The sequence below is a fragment of the Bombus impatiens genome, unplaced genomic scaffold (assembly GCF_000188095.3).
Source record: "Bombus impatiens unplaced genomic scaffold, BIMP_2.2 scf_0049, whole genome shotgun sequence".
Taxonomy (NCBI): domain Eukaryota; kingdom Metazoa; phylum Arthropoda; class Insecta; order Hymenoptera; family Apidae; genus Bombus; species Bombus impatiens.
Genome location: NT_176468.1, coordinates 1,108,672 through 1,134,293, shown reverse-complemented (window position 1 = coordinate 1,134,293; position 25,622 = coordinate 1,108,672). Strand labels below are relative to the sequence as shown.

Sequence of the window (25,622 nt, the reverse complement as noted above, 5' to 3'; positions counted from 1 at the left end):
ATCTTCAAATTCAATAGTCAATCTCATCTTATCAAAACCTATTAAGGAAGATCGAAATAAAAAATACTAACACAAATATATTTGTAGACGTCTTTCGCATATGTTCTTCGTGTCGTATAAATAAAGAAAAGAAATATACAATAGAATCCGAATTCTTTTGTTTGAAGATTTTTCCTTAAGCAGAAATCAACTACGACTCTTACCATTTTCGCTATTACGTACGTATGTTATCTACAAAGATAGACATTCTGTCTTACACACATATAGAGCCAAAGTGTCGAGATTCTAAGTGTAAAGACGCTATTCATTTCACTATTAACAGCAGGTGTGACATTATTGCTTACATGGATGTACCTCTCTGACTTTGACTTTATACGTTCCCTTGACACAGTCTGAATCAGGTTATTGTGAAGGCGTAACGGAGCGTTGCTTTTAAGTGACTTCTGATGTTCCCTCTGACAACTGATGCATTCTTGTTTAATTTCCTGCATGGATGGCAACGGCCACCAGATGATATCATTCCCATTTTCTACGACCAATAGCGTGAAAATATCATTTCACTAGATATTACCAGAGGGACGAATAAAATCGTGTTTTAATCATAGATAACGAATGAGAGCGATGAGGGACGACGATTGATTGCGATGGAGGAACAGATTTTCACGTAAATGATATTGAAAAGTTTTTTTGTACGTAGAAAATCCGTAACTTTAATCCCAACGAAATAACAATGAAATACGTAATAGGTTCGTGGAAAGTTCAATTCGAAGTACATATTTATTTTCTACGTGTTTCGTGCATTATTTTCTCATTAATGGAAGAAAATTATGCAAAATATAATCTGCCGAACACGCATGTATCGACCTCTAAATTATTCATTACATATTCCATTAAAATAATAATAATTTTGATGGCGATGTTCGATTTACATTATTCTCCAGAACCATTACCTCTGAGAAACAAAACATAATTATTATACTCGATATAATAATTATAATAAATTTAATAAAGTGTAGTTCCTCGAAAAGTATTTACGTAACTTTTAATAAATATATCGTACATACCAATAATTCTAAATCGAGATATTTTAATAAAATTATTAACGTAATATGATCTTATCTATAAGTTACACGAATACTTCAGCATGTCTGGTTATAGTTGAGATAAAATCGGTCGTATTTCTGAAATACACCCAGCCTACGTAGCTCGCCATTCGAACAGAACGCTTGCCTTCCACACACTACCCATCCTTTGTTAACGCACAAACGCGCAATAACAGGAAATACGCATTCACGGCTCTTATGCATTATTACGCAACAATTTGCAACCTATATGGGCCATCGTGGGTAATCTCGAATTGTTTCAATTGTGTCACAGTACAACGCACTGTAGTCGGTTAATTCCTCGCTTGTCAACGTAAGTATGTAATACATACAGATTTTCATACACGACGATGTTAGATAGATCGTTGCGCATCATTCGTAGCCTATTTTAAAACCCTCGTCAAACTTAATTGATCTTTAATAGATACTGTAATTGAGATATCTCCCTATTTTGCATTTCATACTATCTTGCCATATCATATCGTATTACGTTGTATCTAATCTGCTAAAAATATTAAATATTTCTGACATATAAATACAACAGATGTATACCACTGAAAAAAATTGTATTACCACAATCTTTTTATACATATATTTATTTGCAGTATGTATATTTTGCATTAATCTTAATTTATACGATGAGAAATTTTTGGAGTATTATTAAATTAAATTAACGTATTATAATTTTTACACGACACTATCGTATATTATGAAATAGCGCTTTTTAATGTCTGAATAAAAATAACTTATATTATAAATGTAATAGTAGTTCTTTCCAAGTTTTAATGGAATATGATTAATTTTACTACTAACTTAAGTACAATGAGAAAAAAATTAAAGATATTTTATCTTTCAAAATTCGCTTTCTAATGTGCGAAAGAAGAAGAAATTGTTCGTAAAATATAATTTAAGCAGCTCTATTAACCTTTGTTACACTCTCTCCTAGATTGAAAAATTCTAAGAATGGAATAATATGAAACAACGTGAAATACAAAGAAGCTGAATACGAAAATTGAGAATATAGGAATATTGTAAAGAATAATTTACGATAAAAGCTTCCATCTCAACCTCAGTTCGAAAGACAGAATAACACGAGCTTTGATACAAATTCATGTACTGCAGTTCACAGAAGGATAGTTTCATCTCCATTAAAGAAAGAAGCATAATACGAATAAAAAGAAACAAAACTATTCTTTAATACATAAACTTGGAAAAGAAACAAAAATATTCATGAAAGAATACTTAAAAACTTTTGCTTAAGAGTATTTTAACATCTTGAATAAAAATGTAAATAAATTTGCTTCTAATTGCTTGAAATTGCTTGAAATTTCTAGGAAACGAAAATGAAGCTTTATTCATATAAAGTTGTAGTTTATAATTTATCGACCATCCCTTGATAATTGCTAATGTCGTCATACGTCTCATCAATGAGTATTAAAGCACTTTTCTTTGATATTTCTAGAATTCGTGACGCTTCTAATATTTTGATAATGAGTAATAATGAGATTCATTATAAACCGGCTTACAGAAGTGGCTTTTAAGCCGAAATAATTACTTGAAATAAAGACGCGATTTCGTTATTACTATGCAAGCACTTGGAGTCATTTACCAGATGCTATGTGAGAGTCTGCAAATAACAATTACGTATAATAAATGTACCACTTACAGTATGGAAAATATTAAAACCGTTTCTTAAAACAATTATACCACAATAACTCCGATTAGATGTCTCAGTAATTTTTAAAACAACAAATTTGAATACAAATTTGAATATCAGTAACTGCGTGTTATAATGTAGTCATTATATACTTGTAACTATAAGATGCATGTAACTTTAAATAGATAAATAGTTCAGTTGTCTATTACATAACATGATCTGAAATAAATTACAAGATGTGAACGAAAACAAAAAATAATAATATATCATAGCAAGATACAAAGTATTAATTTGACACTTTCCGATACACGTCAAAGATTGAACAAATTTACGTAAAAAGAAAAAAATTATAAATGATATTATGCAAGGTAACTGTTACAGTATATGCTACATGTTTGACATTATAAAAGCGAAAGGTGAATGTAAAGATAAAGTCATGGTCATAATGATAAATACATTACTTCATGTCTCTAGTTTAACAGGTTTTAAACCTGTTCGTAACAGTTTTCATAAAGTATCATTCGTCTAAAAATGGCCCAAAACATTCAAGAATGATAAAAAGTCATCGCCCTATGCATGTTGACATTTTTAATCTCTGAGCATCCATGTGAAAGTTCGCCAATAAGAAAATCCTAATTCCCCTCATATATCCTTATTCGCGTATACTATCCTCATCACGCTACCAATTATTCTCACGTTTCAGTATGCCCGATTTCGTAATCGTTCTTATCGCGTGTTGCCCCGGCTATCGGGAAATCGCGAATTAACACGAACCACCACGAAGCGCGTCCTCGGTCGTTCCTCGACAGAAATCGTCAATTTCCGTCGAGTTCCGGCTCTAGCACGAGGCGTCGGTTTCTGTCTCAACGAAACGAATCTTCAAATACTCGTCGAACGTGGTGCAGACAACACACGAAGGTAATACGTAATTGCGTCCAATCTGAAGTATCTGTCACTTGTCACTTGCCAAAGAAATTCGTTCATATATCGTACGTATTATTTTATACTTACCTCATCGAGAGTGGTTTTCTAGTGGCGAAGCCGCGTCGTAGTCAGCTCCTCATTCTTCCTTTCTTTTTTTCCTTGATAGCCAACATTGTAGCCATGTGTACACGAACGTGGCTGTTCTGCAGAACGATCACCGCCATGACACACAATTCCCCGTTCCCGCGGTCAAACACTCCGAAACGAACATTTCACGATCTCACTAACACACGCGCGACATCCAGCGCGATCTTTTTGGCAGCCGGCAACAGGTCGCGGTAGTCGCTATCCCGAACTCGTGACACGCGTCGTCGTGTTATTGTTTATTGTTCGGTCCACGACGGAATTGTAGCGTCGCGTCGGTAGTGTCGGGGTCTTGCCGCTACTCTATTTCGGTCCTCTCAGGTAGGAGAGCAGAGACAAACGTAGTCTGGCTCGGACGAATGCTTGGAGACACTATTAACAAAGAATAAGAACCACTCTGTAGACTGAAAGAGAGAAAAAGAGAGAAAAAGAAATAGAGACGACGGTGAGAAACAGAGAAAGAATGAGCGTAAAGGAGAGAAGAAACACGAGACTGAAGCCAACGGCTACCATTATAAATAGTTGCCATCCACTAGCGATGGGAGTGATACTCTTTCGTCCACCAGGTGGAACAACTGTACATAGCGCCAATTTTATTTTGTTGAAAAATTATTATAATGTTACAATTATAATAAATATAAAAAATAAATGAAATATCAAGTTTGAAGCAAGTAACTCGAAAGATCAATTCTATAGTATAGGTGTAGTTTGTTTGAAATTGTATCGTTTCCATCACTATCGGCTGAGTAAACTAGAGTAAGATGAACGAAAGCGAGAAAGAGAGATAGAACACATCAACGGAAGTATGTACGTGAGAAGAACAGAAACAGACAGTGGTCTCTCGTTTGCTCTACCTCTTATGTTTTGCGTCATTGCACCGTCACTGAAGTCTGTCTTGAATTTTAACGAACTGCGGTCCTAACATGTAAATCTGCACGATTTCCTTTCGACGAACGACGATCGCCAATTTTGTAGTCTCACTGAAGTAATTGCACTGAACTATGATATGAGAAATATTGGGTAGATAATACATACATAGTAACAAATTAGGAAATTTATTAATCAATTTCATAATTAACGTTAACAAAATCAAATGTCAATGAGTATGTCTCCATTAAAAGCCATATTTATGAGCAACATAATCCATGTTTATTAAACCAAAAGGACTATTATAATTATTAGTTTCCGGTTGATTTACAAAGCGAACAGGCTTTTTCACAAAAATATAAAATTACCAGTAAATTACCTCAAAATAGATCTCCAAAACAATCCATTCTCAGAATGTTTTTGTATCTTGAATCAATTTGTTGACACATAGTTAAATGTAAACAATTTCCAAATTATAGAAATAATTATTTGATACTTTTCTCAGCTTGAGTTCTCATATAGTATATCAAAATATTTCTTTTAAAGCCCGAACTTCGTGGCGTACCAAAATTCGTACGACAACTATCATTACACGCAGATTCCGTATTGTTTATTTTAAGGGCGTTTGTTGGCAGCACTTGAGTGTTTTATACCTGTTTATAAGTTTTGGCGCGAATCCGAGGCGCCATGACGATTGTTGGATACGTGTTTACGAAAGGGTCATAAATCGATTAATATATTTCTGTTTTACTCGATGCTTATGTTGATATGTTTTTAATAAATAAAACAACGTGCTATCGATAAAGTACGAGTGTCATCAATAAAAACATTGTGACTTATCTGCAGTGTATATGTGCTAATAATTATATTCACGAAGAACGCATTGTACTCGTAATAAAGGAATACTCGAAGAAAAGGTCAAGTAAGTACGATGAAGGGAGATCAAGAGAAGAAAAACTGGCATTATGATAATTTCCATGATTAAGCCATTAATCTCATCCGTATCCGTATTTCTCTACGAGACAGGAAGTAAGGTTAGTGGAATGCAAGGGCGCCGACGAAAGTTTTTTGACTCCCACGATGTACATATGTAAGTAGTAGGAACTTTAAAGGGGAAATTTCTTTGCTTTCGCGAACCACACAGATTGCACGCTATGTATTTTGCTACATTCTTTTTCATAATTTCCGAATTTATTGCTAATAAAATTTGCCAGTAAAAGTAAGAAAAAAATCCAGTAATAATCAATGTGTTAATGTCTTGAATAATAAAGAGTTGAATAATAAAAACACTATTGAAGTCTTGAATTCGGAACAGTTTTTTCCATAGGCCTCTTAATTTACAATCGTGATTACAAGTGTCAGTGTGCGTAACAAATCAAGGTCTTCTCCTGGGGTAGGAAAGTTTCCTCGCGGAAATCGTACACGATAAACCTCTTCTTTTTTTATTTTGATAATGTGTGTGCGTGTATTTTTTGTACAATATAATAATAATAATTGTAGTAGTAATAGAAGTAGTAGAGTAATAGTAATAGAAGTAGTAGTGGTAGGACAGCCGAGAAGTTGTAACAGCGTGTTTTATCTCACCGGAATTCTCACCGTTATAGGTTAGACTTTTTCACGGAAAAATATAACGTGTAGACCGTTCGTCTTTCTTTCTTGAACCGTCTTCGTACGCTTACTCCGATGTCGCAATAAAAGTTCAAAACAAAAAGCTACCTATAATGACAAGATTCTGGGAAAATGGTTCGCCATTGTTGTCTCTACTGTAGCCACGACTATTATATTTCAATGGTTCGTAGGATGTTTCGACATTTCTTGGTGATCGATCGATTAAATCTTTGGTTAGGTGTTGCTGATCTTTGGAAAGAGGCGTCTATTCTTCCTCTTCCTCCTCCTCTTCCTCTTCCTCTTCTTCCTCTTCTTCCTCCTCTTCTTCCTCTTCTTCCTCCTCTTCCTCGCCTTCACCCTCACCCTCCTTCTTCTCTTCCTCTTCCTCTTCCTCCTCCTCTTCCTCCTCCTCTTCTTCTTCTTCTTCGAATTGTGGTTCCTCAAGCTCTTCGTCTTCAGCCGCAGCCTTCACGTCTTCTTCGCCTTCTGGAGATTCGGGGTCTCCTGGTTTCTTGCCTGGCCTCTCGCCGAACCACTTCGGCAATTTCGCTGTTTCAAAGAGAAACATAAGATATATCTGTTATATAATCGATGATATTTTAATTCGTGTTGAAAATTTTTGAAAATATATCTCGATCGATGACAGAGAAGATTTGTTGGAAATTATCTTGCACATAAGGATATGTTTAGAAAAATGATGGAGAGTACTATGAGAATGAAGAATAAGATTCTAGAGTCGTAGACTTTTCCACGGAAAATAAACAAAGAATTAAATGTACAAGCACATGCTTTCAATTTTCTGAAAGGTTCTTCTCGCTTTTCATCGAGCAAGGTTCTTCAACGTTGGCAAAATATACTTCACTCTATGGCCGTTGCAGTCTGTCCTAGTTTTTAGAAAATACTGTGGCTGGTCAGGTTTCAAGACTCACGACTCGAGCAAACGCACACCGAGATACATAACATAATAAACAGGTAAGAGACAGCAAAGTGCTTGTTGCATTAGTATATTTTCGTTTGAACAGTTGATGCACAAATTATTTGAAACACGTGAAATATACGTAGATCTATGATATTCTTTCCTATTCGAATTCTATAACCAATAGTCTTTCCCTTCCTTTTTGAAATCAATATTTTTCCACCTTTTTAAGTCACGATCTCTTTTTATGATAACTAGATAGCCTCTGAATCTTGAAAACCCCTTCCCTCGTTTACAAAAGAAACATTCTTTATAAAGTAAAGAAAATATATTAAAAATACAATTCCAAAATATTTAATATTTCAATCTAGAAATTGGAAACCCAGTCTTTAAAGAAATCTTTTTTCAAATACTTTAACCACTTGATGTGTGATCTCACTCCTCCTTTATAAAAAATATTCTTAATAAGGTACAGAAAACAGATAGGAAATTAAAAATCGTTATTCCAAAATATAATTCTAATTTAGTAATTAGTAGTGAATATCTTCAACTATGTAAAAATAACCAAAACAGTACTCAAAAGTGTCTTTCCCGCAGATAATGAAGCTCAAGGTTGGAAATATAAAAAAATATACATTTATAACAAATGATGTGTTGCGTTTGCTCGAAGATGAAGCTAGCATACATACTCTTCTGACGACCAAGGAATTGTTCCTTCTGTTGAGCCCACTGCTTCTCTATGGACTCCTTCTGCTGTTCGGTCAGGCCCTGCAACATTAAGGGACAAAGTGGCATGCTAGGATACATCGTCACACGGGGCACTCGCCTCTGGTCTCTTTCCTCGGTTTTCAAAATATTGCTGTATAAATTCTCCTTATAAATGAACTTGGGGCTTGATAACTAGCAGGACAAGTCAACGAAACCTAGTATTACACTGGAACCTGCTTTTTGTATATACATATATGTACATGTCGGATGTTTAAGTTAAACGAGTACATTTGCGATTCCAAAAGAATTACATACATATTAACCATCCATTAGCTTGCATTAATTACGTGGTACAAATTCTTATATTCTCTTACACAGACTTTTAATTAGTCACTCTACTAACATGTCAAGCCACGAAGAATGTTTGATAGAAACATGTCGATGTGATAAGATTCTGAGCATGACTGAAGTTTGTATTTAAAGTAATTGTATTCTTTGCTTTAGGAGCGTAAAAAAATAGAACTTGAAGCGTAGAGTCTTTTGCTTCGCATTCGGTGTGTTTCGTATTCGGTTTTCTAAATGAAAGATTTCTTGACAAATGTTCTTCCTGTATACGGGACATCCACGGTACAATCAAGACGATGGATACGTAATTTGCATCTGTCGTAAACATCTTGTCACCATGTGATCTTATGATTGACATTTATTCTAAGACTCGTGGTATAAGTTCTTCCGTTCGTGATCGTCATATTCATGCTTGTTTCAATAATAAATTATGGGGAGATGCGATGAATTACGATCAATGAAGGATGAAATGTGAGTACTTTACTTTGTGGAACGAAACAACACGAGCATAACAACACTTCCAACGATCTCTATAGTCTAAATCTACTATTTATTAAATGGAGTCCAACACGAATTAGAATGACGATCATTTTAACGGTCCTAAGGCAAACGAAAGGGGGACAAAGTGCTAGGGGTACAACCAGCAACGCAAGCAAAAGGGGTAGTACACTGACAGAGAGCTCGATAGGACTCACTTTTGTTACGCTTCATGAACTGTTCTGTTTTCTGTTTCCATAGTTTCTCGTTGTACTCCGCTAGAAGCGTGTCATAGCCCTGCGATTCAATTGACATTCTTCTGTGATCATCTTTTTTCAACTATTATCTTTCTACGACTACTTTTTTAACGAGCTGTGTCGCTTCTTCTTTATCCCTCGTGATATCGTATCTCTTATTATTTATTTTACTACGTCTTTGACCATATATCACTGTGATAAAATCTCTTTTCTTAATAATCTTACTCCGAAACATTTATATACATATAGATTTCAATTTTGTACTCATAATAATATTTCTTCAGATAGCATGCCTTTCCCATTTTCTCCGATCACTGTTATTATTAGATCTTGAGATCTCAAATCGGGTAAAATTTATTTTATCGCATATCTGGGTCAGCTGAATATTCGAAGAATCAGCGACTGATCGAATCTATGGGAAATATACTTACACCCTCGAAGAGCTTCTTCTTATCGTCATAAGACCTGGTATCCACTCGACGTTCGTATTTGGAGGCCACTTGGATCTTAGGCTACGTAAGGAAAATAATTGTACGGTATTAAAGGATTTCGCTACAAAAATGTATTATATTTTATCTTTTTATATCGTTTAAACGTGCTACTTACAGGGTATTTTCCGGTGAGGGCTTCGGGATCAAGACCTTTCTTCAAAGCCTTGTGCCTCAGTTGTTGCTTCTGACGTTCCTTTAATTCTTTAAGCTAAGAGCAAACAAACAATTATTCAAAACATTCCGGTGCTTACAAACGTAAAAGTACGTAGTATACATATATGCAGAATTTGCATTTGTGGGATCAGCACCCAAAGGAGAAGATCATCAGCGGACGACGGCGTTTTGGTCAACATAGCCGACTACAAACACTGAGAACCTCCCTTCCTTCTAGTACTATTTTTCACAGTTGCTACATATTCATGTATTTTCACTCACGTCATAGTCCTGGCGTTTCTGTCGCTCTTCAAGATCATATTTCTCGGTCTCCAGCTTGACAATGGTATCCCAGAGTTCGGTAGCCTTGAACCGGAGCTTCTCAATGGACATACCATCGATTTCCAAGGGTTTGATGCGAATGCTCAACGAAATCTTCTTTTCCTCTTCCAGCTGTTCTTTCGTCTTGTTGCGTTCCAGTTGCGCCGACGTAAGGTTACCCTTTATCGAACAGAAAAATATATTAATAACATTCCAACTATATGATCTTATGCTGTGGCACGATATATGTCTTTCAAAATTTCAAGTTTCTTCGTAGGAACGATACGAACTGCTAGATCTTTCCTAGTGATGGTAAAGTTGGGGCCCTTCTTGTTCGCTTGATCTTTCATCGCTTGCATCATAGCCTGACGTTTCTTTTCTGATTCTTCCAAACGTCTGGATAAAAAGGTTGTATTTTTTTATATGTTGGACGTTATTTGTCTTACTATATTAGTTAGATATATATATATATATAAGATTTGGCGAAGGCAAACACGTACTTTCTCTTTTCCTCAATATCGCGTTGCTTCTTTTCCTCTGTAAGTTTAAGAAAACATCAGCAAAATCTCCAGAAAGAAAATCGGGTAATCTTCCGAAACAATATCGAAACAGGAAAAGAATGGAAAAGAATAGAGTAAACCCACCGATTTCACGTTGGCGACGTTCTTCCTCCTCCTTCTTTTTCTGAGCCAATCTCTTCTCCTCGTCCGCGCGAGTAATCTTGCGCTTCGCTTGCTTCTCCTGCGAACAACGCGAAAGAAAGCAATGAATAATATAGATTCATGGAAACGTAACAGAAAATATAGTACAGTAGCGTACGAATGTATTCAAATACTTGTAGATTTTACGTATAGATATATATTATTTGTGCATTGGTAAAGTTTGAAACAAATATGAAAATGTACGTAAGCTAAAAGATATATGTAATACAGCAATATATTTCGCAGAGATCGCAAAAGTATTGAAACAGCCAATTGTCCGTAGTATTAATATACCTTAATATGTAATGAAACCATTATTAATACTTATTATGATGTATACTAATTTTTTGCTATTACTATTTTATATATGTTTTTAGTGTAAATATCTTATAACTTCTTTATACATTTCCAGATTGCTTTAAAATTTCACCGATGCCAAATTCGTTTAACACGTTAATTATGATAATCGTGTCTTGTTGTCACAGTGTTGGAGAACTTTCGAAACGTTTTGTGTAACACATACAATATATACGCAGACATTGTGTATGGTTAGTATTCGAATATATATACTTTCATGGTCTACTATGTGTCTAGAAAGTGACAACAAAGGAAATCTAAGGTTGCTTTATGAATACGAACCTTCAATCTCTTCAGTTCCTCCTCCTCCTTGGCTCTCTGTTTCCGCCATTCTGCGATGTATTCCTTAAGCTGTTCGTCTAGGTCGCTCCTTTTCTGTTCTTGCCTCTGTGTAAACGGGAAACGACAGAATGTAAATACGTGCCGATACTAAATCTCCCCGATATATCGTATCTACGAGATCTCGGGGACAGATCCCAGATCTTCTCCTCACCTTCATAAACTCGATATTCTCCCCAGACTCCCTGATGTAGGCCGGAGCGAAAACAAAAGTAACTTTCTTTAGTTCCTGTCGCTCGTCCTCTGAGAGATCTCGTAAGATCTTCCAGAACTCCGATACGCCACTCTCACGTTCCACTTTCTATTATTTATTACACTTCATCCATTCTCTCTCGTGGCGAATAATTCTCTTTCTTTTTTTTTTTTTTTTGCTTATTTTCATGTTTTTGTCTTTTTCTTGCTTTTTTCTTTTTTTTTATTCTTTTCCTTTTAGTTTTTTCTCGTCACACGCACATAACAACCAGACAAACAGACAGACGCACACGCAAACGGACAGACGGTCGAATGGACGGACAGACAGAAGAGAAAATTGAAAAGTTTCTGTTTAAGCATATGGACAAATAAAAGAGAATTAGGTGCGCGATGTAAGAAAGTGAAGTGTAGTTTTAGAAAAAGAGAGAGAGAAAGAGAGAGAGAGAGAAAGAGAGATGTTAATAAGTTTACGAGGGTTGAGGGAAACCGACGAGTTTGTTGCCAGGGAATCCATTAGACTCCCACGGAACAGGATATTGGAAAATTGATGGAAGATTTTAGCTAGAATTATGCGGTCACTTGAATTTAAATTTTGTTTCGGGGCTCGCGAGAATAAGATTTTACGCTTGCTCAAAAACTCAAAAAAGACTTCAAAAAAATCGTTCGTCTTTAATGCAAGAAAAATTACTAAAGCAGAAAGTAAAAAATATCTAATGTCTGATATTCAAATTACAATTCATAAGTATCGAGACATTTTGATCAATCTGCGCTACCAAACTGAATTGTTTCTCGCTGCTTTTATTTTCTATATAAATCATGTACATCGAGCGATAGTAAAAATATTAAAAACGAAAAATACGAAGGAATCGTCTTGACGAGTATTTGGAGGCATTTCAAAATTCAAGGTATTCTCGAATATGTGCAAACACGATATCGTTGGTCAAATTACATCACGTGGATCGGGTCCAGGATAACTTTAAAATAAGGGAAGAATCTCTAATTATAAAGATGATTCCGCCGTTGCGGAAAATAGACGGCTTGTGGATTTTTGGATCTCGATGATGGAAGAGATACATGGGATATTTGTATATCGGTTCGAGTTTAGTTCTTTTAGCTGGAAACAGTAATTCAAAAGCCGCTCGAGACCAAGCGATTAAGCATTTTTACAGAAAGCAATTTAGCAGGTTCGAAGAGAAAATTTTGACAGATCTGAACAGCGTATAATCGGGACAAGAATATTCCTATTGAAATTACAATTACAAAATTTCTATCCGCCAATTAGAGTTTCGAGTATCTTTCGAAAAATAATTTATATACTTTGAGATGGTAATATTAATACGATAATGTTTCCTGACAAAATATAATCAAAATAAAAATAAAATTAGATAATCGAAATAATAAAAACGAAGAGTAAAAGTTAAAGTAATAATCATAAATGTAAATAATCTGTATGATGAAAGTGTATGTATCATTTTATCGAATAAAACGATTTTTCATAATATATCATAAAGACGATGATAAAGGATAATTGGGAGAGAATTGGAGATCTAGCATTCACTCTTCTTCTCGTCAGACATTTTCTTCTTCTTTCCCAACTCAAATGCAAGCAACACGCACAGTCGCCGCCGTTATCAGCGTCATCGCTGTCGTCATTCTTATTATCAATTATTATCCACAACGCCTTAAAAAGCCACAGTCGAAAGCCGAGGTGCTGGCCAATTTACATACATGAAAAATGAAGTCTCGACGATCGTGTCATGTAAAAGAGCTGCTGAATGTTTGTGAAATAATTCCGATCTCAGCTATTTTCAATCAGGGGAAATACAAAAAATACTAGTCTCGAATAATTCATATAATACAATAAATATTATAGTGTTATCGAATATCATTATATTCAACGCGAGTACTTTGAAAAATGAAAATGACCGAGTGGGACCGGTTCCAAAAGTTGCTCTAGGTCAGTTTTATTCTCAAGTGAAAACGACAATATAATAAACAACGTTTAACATCGTTGGCAATGTAACACGAACGTTGCACAACGATATTATGAAACTGCGAATTACTTGAAATATTCGGCCTTTTCCATCCATCATAACGATTCACAAAAATTCAGCGACCCTCGACTAATTTGGCCGATCTTTCTGCGACAATTGCTGCGGGTCGATTGATTATTGCACAAAGTCGAACATAATTAACAGAACGTGACAAAGAGGGGAAGACTGGGTGATCACCAAAGTGACAGAAACCAAAAAAACACGACTCCTTTGGAAACGCAGGAGACAAAAAAGACATCAAAGTGGGTAGAAATTTAAACGAGATGAACGGATAAAAAGATCGGTTTTCGTGGACTCGTGGACACGTATGTATCGTATACACATATGTAGGTGTACGCGTGTAACAGACACACGGTGATTATATACAGAGACGTTAATTCGTGATTAATCAAGAATATAGAGAGACAAAAAGAAAAAACACGAGAAGGGGGTAAAAGAGACAGATAGATAGACAGACAGAGAGAAACATGAGCTTGGGGGCGGGGGTTGGTTGCTTCGAGCACTGATCACGAATTATTAGACCATATTTATCTTCTTTTTGGCGGGATCGAGACACATTACGTATACATATTATTACACAGAGTTAACAGTTATTTTTTTATCGAATTTCCAATGGACATTAAACAGCTGTTGTGACAAAAGAAAACATACGAAACGTATGGCACGAGGGTTCGAACGGAGGAAACAAATAAGAGACAAATAAAACAAAAGGAATTTATAGTTTCAAGCTGCACAAAAAAAGATGCTGAACGTTGAACACGTATTCTGAAAAGAAAAAACAAATTCTTCTTTCAGCTCCGTTTACTATTTCTTTGTCATTGCGAATCGATGATCCGATAATCCGAGAATACTGTTCTTTAGATTTAACTTCAGAACGCAAATTACCATTAATGAAATTTACATTTACCGCGAGTAACGCATTCGATCAATTGCAAACTAAATAAAATGTTTGTTACAATGCAATAATAACGGTAACATTGTAGTGTAATAATAGAAATTTGAAGGAAATCGTAAATTTTAAAAGCGTGTTAGACGTGATAGAGAGATATCAAACGATGTTTCAGGATAAATCATACTCGAAGTATTAATACCGAATCTTGGCATGAAATAAATATCAAAGCTGACAATGGCTGTATTCTTCCACCGAACTGTTTGTTCGTTAATTACATTACATCACAGTGGAACGTGAAACATTTCGAACGGACACCACAGCTTTGGTATAAGAATAAACCGCATTACGTTATCGTACACATATTTATGAAACGTTTGGCAATCGTCCAGCCGACGCAAGTTATATTAGTTGCGCGCACCCCTTATGCAACTGCCATCGCATAATACGGTCAAAAGCCTTAAAACTTTTCGATTAAACAACGTTAAATCGTCCGTACATATTTACGTGGACAAGATTGCTTTTAGTTGCTTCGAATGGTCAAGAACCTCCAGCGAAAACAACCAACTATCTACAAACACCTTTAAACGTTCTTTCTTTTAACACGATAAAAATTTTCACCGGAACGATTCGTATACCAGTAAATGTTCGCGTGAACGTATAGATAACCACCTTTAATTAGCTTGAACGGTCAAAAACCTCAATGGTTTACAAATATCTTTAAAAATATTTTAACGCGATAAAAATATCCGATAAAATTTTTTCAATTTTCCTTACATATACATACAACGTTATCACATTAGTATGAAATAGTAAAGTGTAAAATTTAAGAAGTATGCTTTCCAAGGTAAGATTTTAATTATCATAGTCACCTGTAGAAAAATTGGTCAGCTTTTAAGCTCGTCGAATCGTTCGTTCGAAAGATTCGCTCGAACACTATAACTTTCCTTCGTTATAAATTTTCTATCGTATAAATCGTTATACGAGCAAAGATTGCGAATTATATATCGATACTTGGAACAGATAGATTTGTAAGAGTAGAAAATTCAGATGATACGATGAACCGTACCGTTTCTTCGTCTCGTTCCCGCCAAAAATTCGAAAAGAAGCGCGGACTTGGGGATATTTGTGAGAGCGGCCGAAGAACAAAGAAAGTATTATTGACGTGTAATAAACAACCTTCGAGATTCAACTTACTTTTGGGACGCCCTACCCCTACAAAAAAAGAAAGGAAAGGCACATTAATAACAATCGCAGTCGTTCGGGTTTCTTTGCAGACGGGTTACTTTGGGACTGGCGGAAGCCCGCGCAAACTACATTCCGCTTGGCTTATTGCTTCTTTCTCTTACTCGTTCTTTTTTATCTTTTTTTTCTGTTATCTTATTCGTTCCCGGTTCGATTAAAGTCCTGAGAGCCGATCGGTCGAAGAACGGCGTTGTTAAAATTGACGACAGTCTGCCGCGTTCCACCCGCTTTTATTCTCCTCGGTTCCTTCTTTTTCTTTACGACACAATTCGTAGGAAAAGTTTCGCGCTCGCCGGCGAAGACAACGAACCGCGAATCTCCGCGTGTCTCACGAGCATGTTCTTATCGACTTTTTCACAGACAACGTAAAACAGGAGAACAGGCAGCCTACCGTCTCTTTCGTTCGAATGATTTTGTCATACATACGTGTATTCGTGCTTTGGAAAAGCTACGCGCGCGTAGGTATTTCTTTCTTTTTTTTTTTCTTTTCGTAAAAAGCCTTTTTCCACAGACCAGGATGCGATAACAAAACGACAATTATGCGACATACGTAATACGCAGAAAAAACAAGAACAAGTTAGGTGTGGTAAAGGCGTGATGGGCGATTTATTTTGCCTTCGATCTTGCTTGAAAAATGAAACGCTTGATTGGATGTTAATAACGTTCAAGAGACAGCGGAAAATCGTCGAACCTTTTGACCGTTGAATAAGTAATTCTATAAATATGGAACTCTTCGTAATTGATAACGAGGGCGGATTGATGGATCGTATTTATCATTAAAAGAAATATCGTATTGATGTCACGAAGCTCATTCGAAATATCTTTTAGTTGCGCTTAATTTAAGTCGTATTTATCATTGAGAAGAGAATTATATTGGTATGAGGAACGTTAAAATTGAAACAAATATAAAAGAAATCAAATAATATATAGCTTAATGTCGTTTTGCAATTACTTTTAACACACTAGTCGGTTATCTTGGTTATTTTGATCTTAGACAAAGATAACAGAAAATAAGAATATATCTGCTTGAACAGGTCACACCGTACGTTAATTTTAACAGATTATTTGGTTATCGTAGGCTTCAGAATAGTAAAGTGTTAATTTTCAAAGATATACTTTCGAAAGTAGAATTTTAATCGCCATAGCCATCGATTGGAAAATTGTTCACTTTTCAAGCATTCGTATACGGTGTAAATGTGTGTATCATTCGTAACGACCAAAAAATCACGCTAACTAAAATCTCTGAGACGTGTATCAAACAGAACAAAATAGCGGCGTAATAGACATATGTACTCGTTCAACCATCGACACAACAACAGCGACACAGCATCAAAGATAATAGAAGATAGTGGACGGACCAAATAACAGAGAAAAATGAAGTCGAATAGGCAAAGAGAGATTAAAAAACGAGATTTGTCTCTGTCGTTTCCATTTCGCTTCTCGACCATAAATTCACCGATAATAACGTTCACGATATCCCTAAAAGGAATATACTGAGAATCGGAAGACAAATACTGTAAAAAAGTAAAGTGAAAAATATAAAAACAATAAAAAAGAAGGGAAAGAAAAAAAGAGATAATGTACGAGCTTCTACTCGCAAAAGATTCCCTTTTTGAGGAAAAAAAAATATCTCAAGACAGTATATCTCGTGTACACGGTATCGCGATTTACGAACAATAATTTTAAGTGCAAAAGTGAAAAAAAAGCAGCAGCGACACCGGTACGTTTCGCTAATGCTAAAGTGGAAAAGGTCATTTTTCACCGCCACTGTACGAGCAACGACATCGGATCGTTTTAGCGTTTAACTCGAAAATTCCATCTAACCGGCAAAGAAAACGATTCGTACGATTTCTCGATAGAGTTATTAAGTCTCGATAGATGAGAAACGCAAAAATTCTACGGCTGACAAAATGTATGGAGAAAAAGAAAATAAAAGAAAAAGGAGAAAGAAAGAGAACCGTCGCGAGATGGATAATAAAAAGAGCGCTAAAATGGTCTTTGAATTACGCGCTCGTCCGAAAGACAGAAAAGACGATTGTTATAAATTACGAAAAAAAAAATCGAACTCTTCGCGGAAATTAATCATGTCCGTTGTTTAATAAAATTTGCTGCTGAATGGTAGAAAAGAAGTATGAACAAAACAGAGCCAATGATTAACGATAAATGCTCGAATAATGCTTAAAAAGTAGTGACTTTTTGCGAAAAAAAAGATCAGGTCGATCGCGTTGACAACGAAGGAAGCGAAAATGATGATCTCGCGGCAGAATGTACGTTTCGTTGGACAAAAAAGTACATCGATGACAAGAAAAAGCGTGAGAATAAAAATACGGTACAGAGCTAAAGAGAAAAAACAGACTGATCGTGTCTTACAGCGCAGAGTAAGATGTACCACGTAGAAAAATAAAAACAAAAAATACGTTACATTTATACAAAGAGAGATGTATGTAAGAGCGAGATAGCAGACAGATATACAATACTAAACTTGTATGAGATACAAGACAACAACCACAACAACAGCAATAAACGGTTAAACGATTAACAAAGAAGAAAATAGAAGAAATGAAAGTGAGAGAGATAGATAGAGAAGAAAGAAAGTAAGTAAATAGAGAAAGAGTAAAAGAGACTAAGAAAAAAACGAGAGAAGTGAACATTGCCAAAATAGCTGCCTGAACAAGATACAAGGCGAACGTAGAATTGTTTTCAAGAAAACTTACTCGATCTTCCTCTCCGGCTGCCTTTGATTTTGCAATTTGTCAATTCGCGCCGCGTTGGTCGTTTGGTCGATGGTGATTGGCGGTTTTGATTGATTGGTCGGTTGGTAATTTTTTTATATATATTTTTTTTTTTTTTTTGTGTATTGTATTGTGAAGATATCAGTCGAAGGGGCGGATTGTTATAGATAGAGTTGCGAACAGAAAAACAGAGAGAAAAAACGAAGATCATAAACCAAAGTCAAAAGATAATGGCATCGATAGGTGTCTACAGATAGGAGTCTACTAACAGGTCGATAAATCGGACACTGGTAATTATTCTTTCCCCTCGATCGTGTTCTCTTTTCATTGCACGCGAATGTTACAAGAATCGTCGAGAAATATCGGCCCCGTTAAAAATAATGGATAACGCGATTCCGGAAGATGCATCCGCGTTTCGTTTCAACTACCTCGCGAAGGGATATTTCTCGGCGATCCTATCGTTCCATTCGAAACGACTCAATATTTTTCTTCGATACCACTCGAAATTGTTTTACTTCAGACAAATTGCCAGTGGGAAGAAAACATTGAATCGTGTTTCGTTGTTGCGCAAACAAATGGACGCTGGCAGAGAAAGAAAAATTCGCGAAACTGTAAACGGACCGTAATTTCTCGAGATTCTCTAGATTCTCGATCGGTTAGAACATAAAACGACATCGACGATTTAATATTCGATTCGAGGTTCGTAGATACCGCGCCATTCGTTTGCTCTATTTTCGCGAGAGAAGCACGACTGATTCTAATTTTAACAATAGCTCGAGAGAGATCGCTCTGAGGCACGAACGTGATTTTTCGATACGGCTATTGTGCTTTCGAAAGTTCTGTTCTTCCGTAATGCCTAAGATCCGATTGGAAATTCCTCGAAGATCAAAAATTCTTTGAAAAATTTATGCTACATGGAAATTTCTTCCTTTGTTACTTACTTATCGATGTGTAAGCAGAGTTAAATAAATGTGACGCAAACAACGATATTTCGTTTAATATCGTACGATTTCGTAATTAGTCGAACCTTACGAATATGAAAATCGTCAACTTTCGCGTTTCTACTATTTTACACTGCGATTACGATCAATTGCCCCCGGGGTGTTCGAGAAATTATTTCCCCTTTTTTGCTGTTGTGTAAACTCACATTCGAGGCAACAAGATGGCACCGCCAAACCAACCGTCCTATTTTTGTAAAAGAAACACGTCTGGTCTAATTCTAACTGGCTTCGTGTTTCACGAGAAAACGCGGTGTTTGATATTTCGATGGTCAGAAAGTTACATAAATTTCCAACAATAATATCACTATAAATATACTGAAATTAAAAATCTCTGAAACAACGTTACTTGCTTATTAACAAACAATTTCCAATTTTTTTATTTCACTTAACCACTGATCAACAAATAGAGAATCGTACCTTCCAAAGTCGTGATATCGATCTTACGACGCGACTTTAATCAAATTTTAACTAATCAAGCTAACTACATTCGAATTAACCGTCAAGAACGATCCCTCTAGAGACCATAAAACCCTAAAAAAGATGATGACTAATTGGCAAGAATCTAACGTTTAGAGCACGATCAACGCTCGTTATGATCCGTTGCACAGCTAAAGGAGCCTAAAATCTAAAATCGAGATCAGAAAACGACAACTACGACTCCCTGGTGACTGCGCAGTGGTAGCAGACACCTAAACGCGGACACGCCTCTGGAACTTACTTCCTGGAATGAGAAAATGAGAGAACGTGGACGTTAGAAGTATTTTTGGAACGATCTCGAGGGATTAAGGAATTACCAGCAACACTTACGTTTCCTCGACCACCTCCTCCTCGCTGCTGTAAAACAGAAAATGGAAAATGGTATTTGTTAGTCACCGGGTACAGGTAAACGCGTACAAGGGGGCTATTAAATGAATAATAAAAAGAGAATACTAAAACAAAACTCGGGCTTTCGGGCAACACGGGCACATTTTTATGGGTCTACGGGGCAAATGGACGTTTTCATGGGGCTGTAACTCAATCGCTCGCTAAAAATGAAATTCGCTCTTTCTTAAAGTGAAATTTGTAACGTTTACACGACGAACCGAAAATTATCACGGTGATGCGAATTAAAATTTCGAGGATTTCAGTCGAATCGTGTATTTCGATTTTTGAAACTGTTTCAAACAATATAATGAACTTTTATAAGAATAAGTCCAGAACTCACTCTTTACGAAAGTATTTTATAAAGAATAGCAAACAACTGGTTTATAGCACTGTGATACTTGACTCTCTGTGCAGTTTTCCTATTAAATTTATCGAGTTCAGATCGGGCAACGTAGAGGCACAAAGAGATTCGCAAGCGAAGACATTTTAACATGACATTTTTGGACACGTCTATTCGCCATACTGTATACAGATCCAAAGTTCGATTCGATCGGACGACTCATCTTTAGGTGCGAACTGTGTTTGAATTTCATCGTTTTAAAAATAAACGATAACTGTTTCGTTTGCATCGACCATGACCTCGTTTCCCGTATGATAGTTCCATTAGCGTTATTTCAATATTTATACATCGAAGTATATCGTTAAACAATAAGTACTCGTTTGCAAAAGTTTGGAACTTCTCTGCTCGACTCTTGAACGAAACGAACTTGATCCGCGTAACATTTTAACTATGACTCTAAATATAATTAATTACGTTTCCGATACTAAGAACGAATAATGTTATGAATAAAATATTTATTTACTTTTAGAAATTCGTTATATTCGTTGAAACCCTAAGTGGCAACGAATATACCGTAACATATAGTCGGAAGATGGTATAGAGGAAACATTTTTAGCGAGCAATTTAATCAAGGAGATGACGTGCAACGATTACGATTTGCTCAACACAAAGACACGTGGACGGGGGGAGGGTGGTTTACTTTCACAACAAAACTCTGGGGGGTGAGAATTGGACGAGGTACGTATCGATAATAACGCATTAAACAACAGGGGAAACATAATACGAGGGCACAAATCACGGAGAGATTTTTCATCTTACGTGGACGCAATTCGTTTTGTTGAATATCGTTCATTGTGTGACAATGATCAACATCGAGAGGGGGCGGGGGGAATCTCGGTAAATCCTCAACTTTCGTAGCAACCTGATTGATTCCGAGTTGCATCGAGAACGTAAGTAACTAGGATTCAGTGACTTTTTCTCGACCCTGCAAATCGCCACTAAGAAAGACTGTACGTGATCTATCGACGACATGTTTCTCTGACGCTTCCGATGGGCTATATATCGTGCTATCTCTTAACTTAAAGTTACGTTCACCTCAGCTAAAAGATACCCTCGGCATTCCCCGTCACTCAAGAACTTCCGATTTCACGGACATTTCGACGATGCCCTTTGCTCTAATTTTAACCAACGTTCGACGAATCGTACTTACGTAACTTTCCACTTATCTTCGATTTGTCGATCGTGGACGTTTACACTCTTACTTCTCTTTCAATGATTGCTTCGTTCACAGAATCAATTTCACAAGTCGTGACGAAGAATGTCGAGGGACTGGATTTAATATCTCTCAGAATATTTCCTGATCGGCTTTCAATACTTACGAGTATTGCTCCTCGTCGTCAGACATGTTTGCTGGTGGTTACGGTACTGCAACACGCAAACAAACCACCGATTAACACAACGCATCCTTATCCGACAATTTCTTCGTTATATCTCGCATAGCGCGTAGTTACTTAATCTTTGATCACAATTCTTTGCACCAACCGAGAAAAAGAACGATCGAATCGTCTATCTGAATGTTCGATCTTTTCCCAACTAAAGGATTTGCGAAAAATATTCTCGCGAGGTTACACCGAACAGGCATGGAAAAAATATTCGGTCTCGTGTCTTGAAGAAAGAAAAATATTGCGGATGCACTCGCGGGTGGAAAATCTCTCGAAAAAAATGGCCGATCGGTTGGCGCGCAGCGATTCGATCGTCCGTTCTCTGGAGGGCAGATATACGTGGCGCACTTCTCACAGCAAATTTTTAATAAACAACAAGCCGAGTGGCAAAAAGGGAAAGAAACAGAAGGTATGGACGAGAGACGAAGGGTGCACACGTTGAGCATAAATCGAACCTTGCTGCCGCGAGAAAGAGAAAGCTAGAAAAGAAAGGAAGAAGTCGAAGGGGCGAGACGATGCACTGCTGCAAAGGTAATCTGATATTCTGAGACGAGAAAGAGAGTGCCAGTTTGCTAACCCTGGCCGCAAGCTCGACGTCGCAAGCTCTATAAGGAGCCATCCCCTTCTCTTCCTCGTCGCTCTAATTTTAGAAAACCAACTCTACTCTTCTCTCTCTATCTCTCTCTCTCTCTTTCTCTCTCTATTCCTCTTTCTTCCTACGTTTATTGGCTTTTTCTTCTCTCGCCCGTTTTCTTTCTTTCTTTTTTCTTTCTCTTTTTCTCGTCCGTTTGCCTCCCTCGCTCTCTATGGAAGTTCCTCCACCTTCTGCTCGATCTCGTCTTCGTTGCCGTTGTCGTCATCGAACTCGCTCATCGTTTCCTGTCTTTGCGAACAAATTAAGCTTCGACCTCCAAGACATTCTTTCTTTCCTTCCCTCGGCCCATTGACAAAGTTTCCTTCGTTTCTTTCCTGTTTTTTTTTTTTCTTTTTTGATATCTTTTATTCTGTTGATACTACTTCCAGTTACAGTCGCTCGTACCGATAATTCGCTTACGACTATTTTTCTTTCAATTCTTCGCCCGCAGTGAAGGATCGTGAAGAAGCACGCACGGCTTGATTCGTCGAAGTTCAAGTCGAAATTGCAGGGATATTTTAAAATGATATCCGCTTCGTAGCGCTAATTTCACAAATTGCCCGGCATAGCGTTTAGACGTTACATGCTACGATGCATAATGCCGCGCGATGGCTGACGCGTAGGAGTGGAAACAATATTATATAATTACACACGTCACGATCGAATGTCGTGAAACGGGATATTTGCCGTACATTTATAGGCGGTGAGTTATCAAGGAGCCAACGCGATTCTATATTCGTGCTCTTTGTTCTGCCATTATAGGAAAGAGAAATAATTTCATCCCTTACTCGTTATCCAATTTCAAATTCTTAACGCTTAATCTGTAAACTTAAACTCGAGATTTGCATTTACGCTAAAGATAGATATTAGGATTTCTATGTATAGGATTATCCGACTGATCCGTACGAAATCATATAAAAGAAAATTATACACGTATCGTATAGGAGCTATATACATATATAAATGAAATTATGAAAATGTATGGATATAATATTTTTATAGAAGATGAGAATTATTTACAAAAAAAAAAGTTGGTATCGTTAAAAAAGTGATTCGATGTTTCAAATCTCCATTCGGTGGTAAACATTCTGACAAACTTTTGGAAATGAAGTAGCTTACGGTTTTCTTTGTTCGCTCGTCGAACGTCAACATTCCTCGCTTTCCTTTTGCGATTTTATTAAACTAAAATCATATTCACGGAACAACGAAGATATCCTCAACTTGCCGATGGTCAATTTCGAAAATGATCGAACGAGTCACATAATAGTTGTCCCATCGTGGAAAAGCACACCGTGAAAGGCAAGCGGAAGGTGAAACTAAAACTCCAACGGAGACTCGGCAAGTTCTCCACTAATAGTTGTTTCGAATATCTGCCGGACATTTGTCTAATTATTCTCACTCGGAGAGTTTCCTCTTTGAAAACTCTGCCCGAGGTCAACGAGAAGTCTGATCTCCGAATAGTAGCTTCAGTAGATAAACTCACAGCATAGTCAGACACCACTTGCGCGCGGCTTTTGCTCGTGAATTCTCGCGAGCCTTGTATCTCTGGTCATTCGACATAAATTTACACAGAGCCTCGGGACCATCCTTTCAGCTGTTTACCGTCTATACCAGCCATCTATTGCATTATACATCCAGTTAAACTCAACATTGCACGGTGGTTTTCAGAGAGAAAATTTGACCGTCCAAGCATTTGGTCCTCACGCCGGATCCGAACAGTTTCATCTTTACCCGTGGTCGTTTCACTTTCACACTCGGTTCCGTCCAATTTTTCGCTTGCCTTGTCCCCGCGATACATCAAATCGATCCACGCAACGGCAACGAAGACAACGAAATCCTCTCTAGCCAGCAACGTCGATCGTACAATATCACTATAACCAAACTTATGCTAAGCATCGGTGATCAAACTGGTCACTGATTCGAAATATCCATATCGATCGTAGATCGACATGCAAACACGAGCGATCCAAGATCGAGCGAAAACATTCTCAGAATACGGATATACGTTATGTCACTGAATCAAACCAAGTTAAATAATGAAGCACATATCGAAGAGAAGAAAAAGAATAGAATGATGCTATTAGAAACTTACACTCGAACGGTGTGAATGTGTGTGGCAATGTTGTGTGGGTGGGTGGGAGATGTGTGTGTGTGTATGACGTGTGGTATGAGGGTTCGCCTCGGGGCACCAGCCGAGCAAGAGATGCTTCTCAACAGGCACGCACGGAAGAGCTTTTGCCGGTGGAATGTGGAGTCCGCGACAGCTCGAGCGGCTCTGAAGTCCTGCGATCAGAGCCTGGACAGCACCAAGGCTCGGAACGATGCCTACTCGGCGAGGCTGACTCGAGATCCGCTCCCTTTCGTTTCGCTATTAATAGAAAGCAGATCCACGTTCGTTGGATGCGAGCGTGATACGATCCTGGCACGCTACTATTTTCGTCCCTTCTACATACACGTTCCCGTGCGTGGATCTCGCTCCCTTTCCCGTGGACCCCTTCTGCCTCCTGACTTCCACCCCCGCAGCTTGCGCCCGCCGACACGAATCATCGATGGAATCGTCAAGTTGGAAGGGATACGCGAATTTTGAATAACTTGATTAGGAGCTTCGTCTGCCGCAGCGAATGATACTTCTTCGTTCATGTTTTGACTGCTTTTATTTATTCAAGATAGCTTCTCTCTTCTGTCTTTTCACGATGAATGGTGTTTTTGGTTGGAGAACGTGTTCATTGGATCGAGATTGAGTCGATACAGTTGAATAAAAATATTAGGAAATTTGCTTATATCGATATGCGTTTGGTATGGATTTTCCAGATATTGGAAAGTTATTCGATTTATTTTATATAGTTTTGTGATGTTTGAAA

The 25,622-nt window shown here is 37.1% G+C and overlaps 1 protein-coding gene and 1 long non-coding RNA gene across 20 annotated transcripts; one reads left to right on the top strand and one right to left on the bottom strand.

Annotated features, from left to right (window-relative positions):
* The first annotated feature begins 3,106 nt into the window (after positions 1-3,106).
* Positions 3,107-6,384, top strand: LOC112213734. Its single transcript, XR_002947641.2, has 2 exons — positions 3,107-3,749; positions 3,851-6,384. It is a non-coding gene; the product is annotated as an uncharacterized LOC112213734 (long non-coding RNA).
* On the bottom strand, positions 5,996-25,137 carry LOC100744757 (troponin T). Of its 19 annotated transcripts, none has more exons than XM_024371034.2 (15): positions 23,881-23,928; positions 22,065-22,110; positions 20,285-20,315; positions 18,463-18,483; positions 15,701-15,718; positions 11,523-11,553; positions 11,312-11,416; positions 10,616-10,712; positions 10,472-10,508; positions 10,262-10,367; positions 9,933-10,151; positions 9,613-9,705; positions 9,438-9,518; positions 8,968-9,046; positions 5,996-6,852 (listed from the first exon to the last, which is right to left on the bottom strand). In XM_024371034.2, the coding sequence occupies exons 1-15, from the start codon at positions 23,911-23,913 to the stop codon at positions 6,569-6,571; spliced, it is 1,281 nt and encodes a 426-aa protein (XP_024226802.1). In that variant the 5' UTR covers positions 23,914-23,928; the 3' UTR covers positions 5,996-6,568. The 19 variants fall into 19 exon arrangements, with proteins under 19 accessions (XP_024226802.1, XP_012247168.1, XP_024226798.1 ...); XM_012391745.3 differs by lacking the exon at positions 23,881-23,928 and adding an exon at positions 22,950-23,015; XM_024371030.2 differs by lacking the exons at positions 8,968-9,046; positions 23,881-23,928 and adding exons at positions 7,909-7,987; positions 22,950-23,015.
* Positions 25,138-25,622: the final 485 nt, after the last annotated feature.

Coding starts and splice junctions, on each gene's coding strand:
- LOC100744757 (XM_012391745.3), bottom strand. CDS start 23,000: ATGAGCGAGTTCGATGACGACAACGGCAACGAAGACGAGATCGAGCAG. Junction 10,152..10,261: donor TCACTAGGAAAGATCTAGCA/GTTCGTATCGTT, acceptor TGTTCGATAAAG/GGTAACCTTACGTCGGCGCA. Junction 9,706..9,932: donor AGAAACGCCAGGACTATGAC/GTGAGTGAAAAT, acceptor GTTTGCTCTTAG/CTTAAAGAATTAAAGGAACG.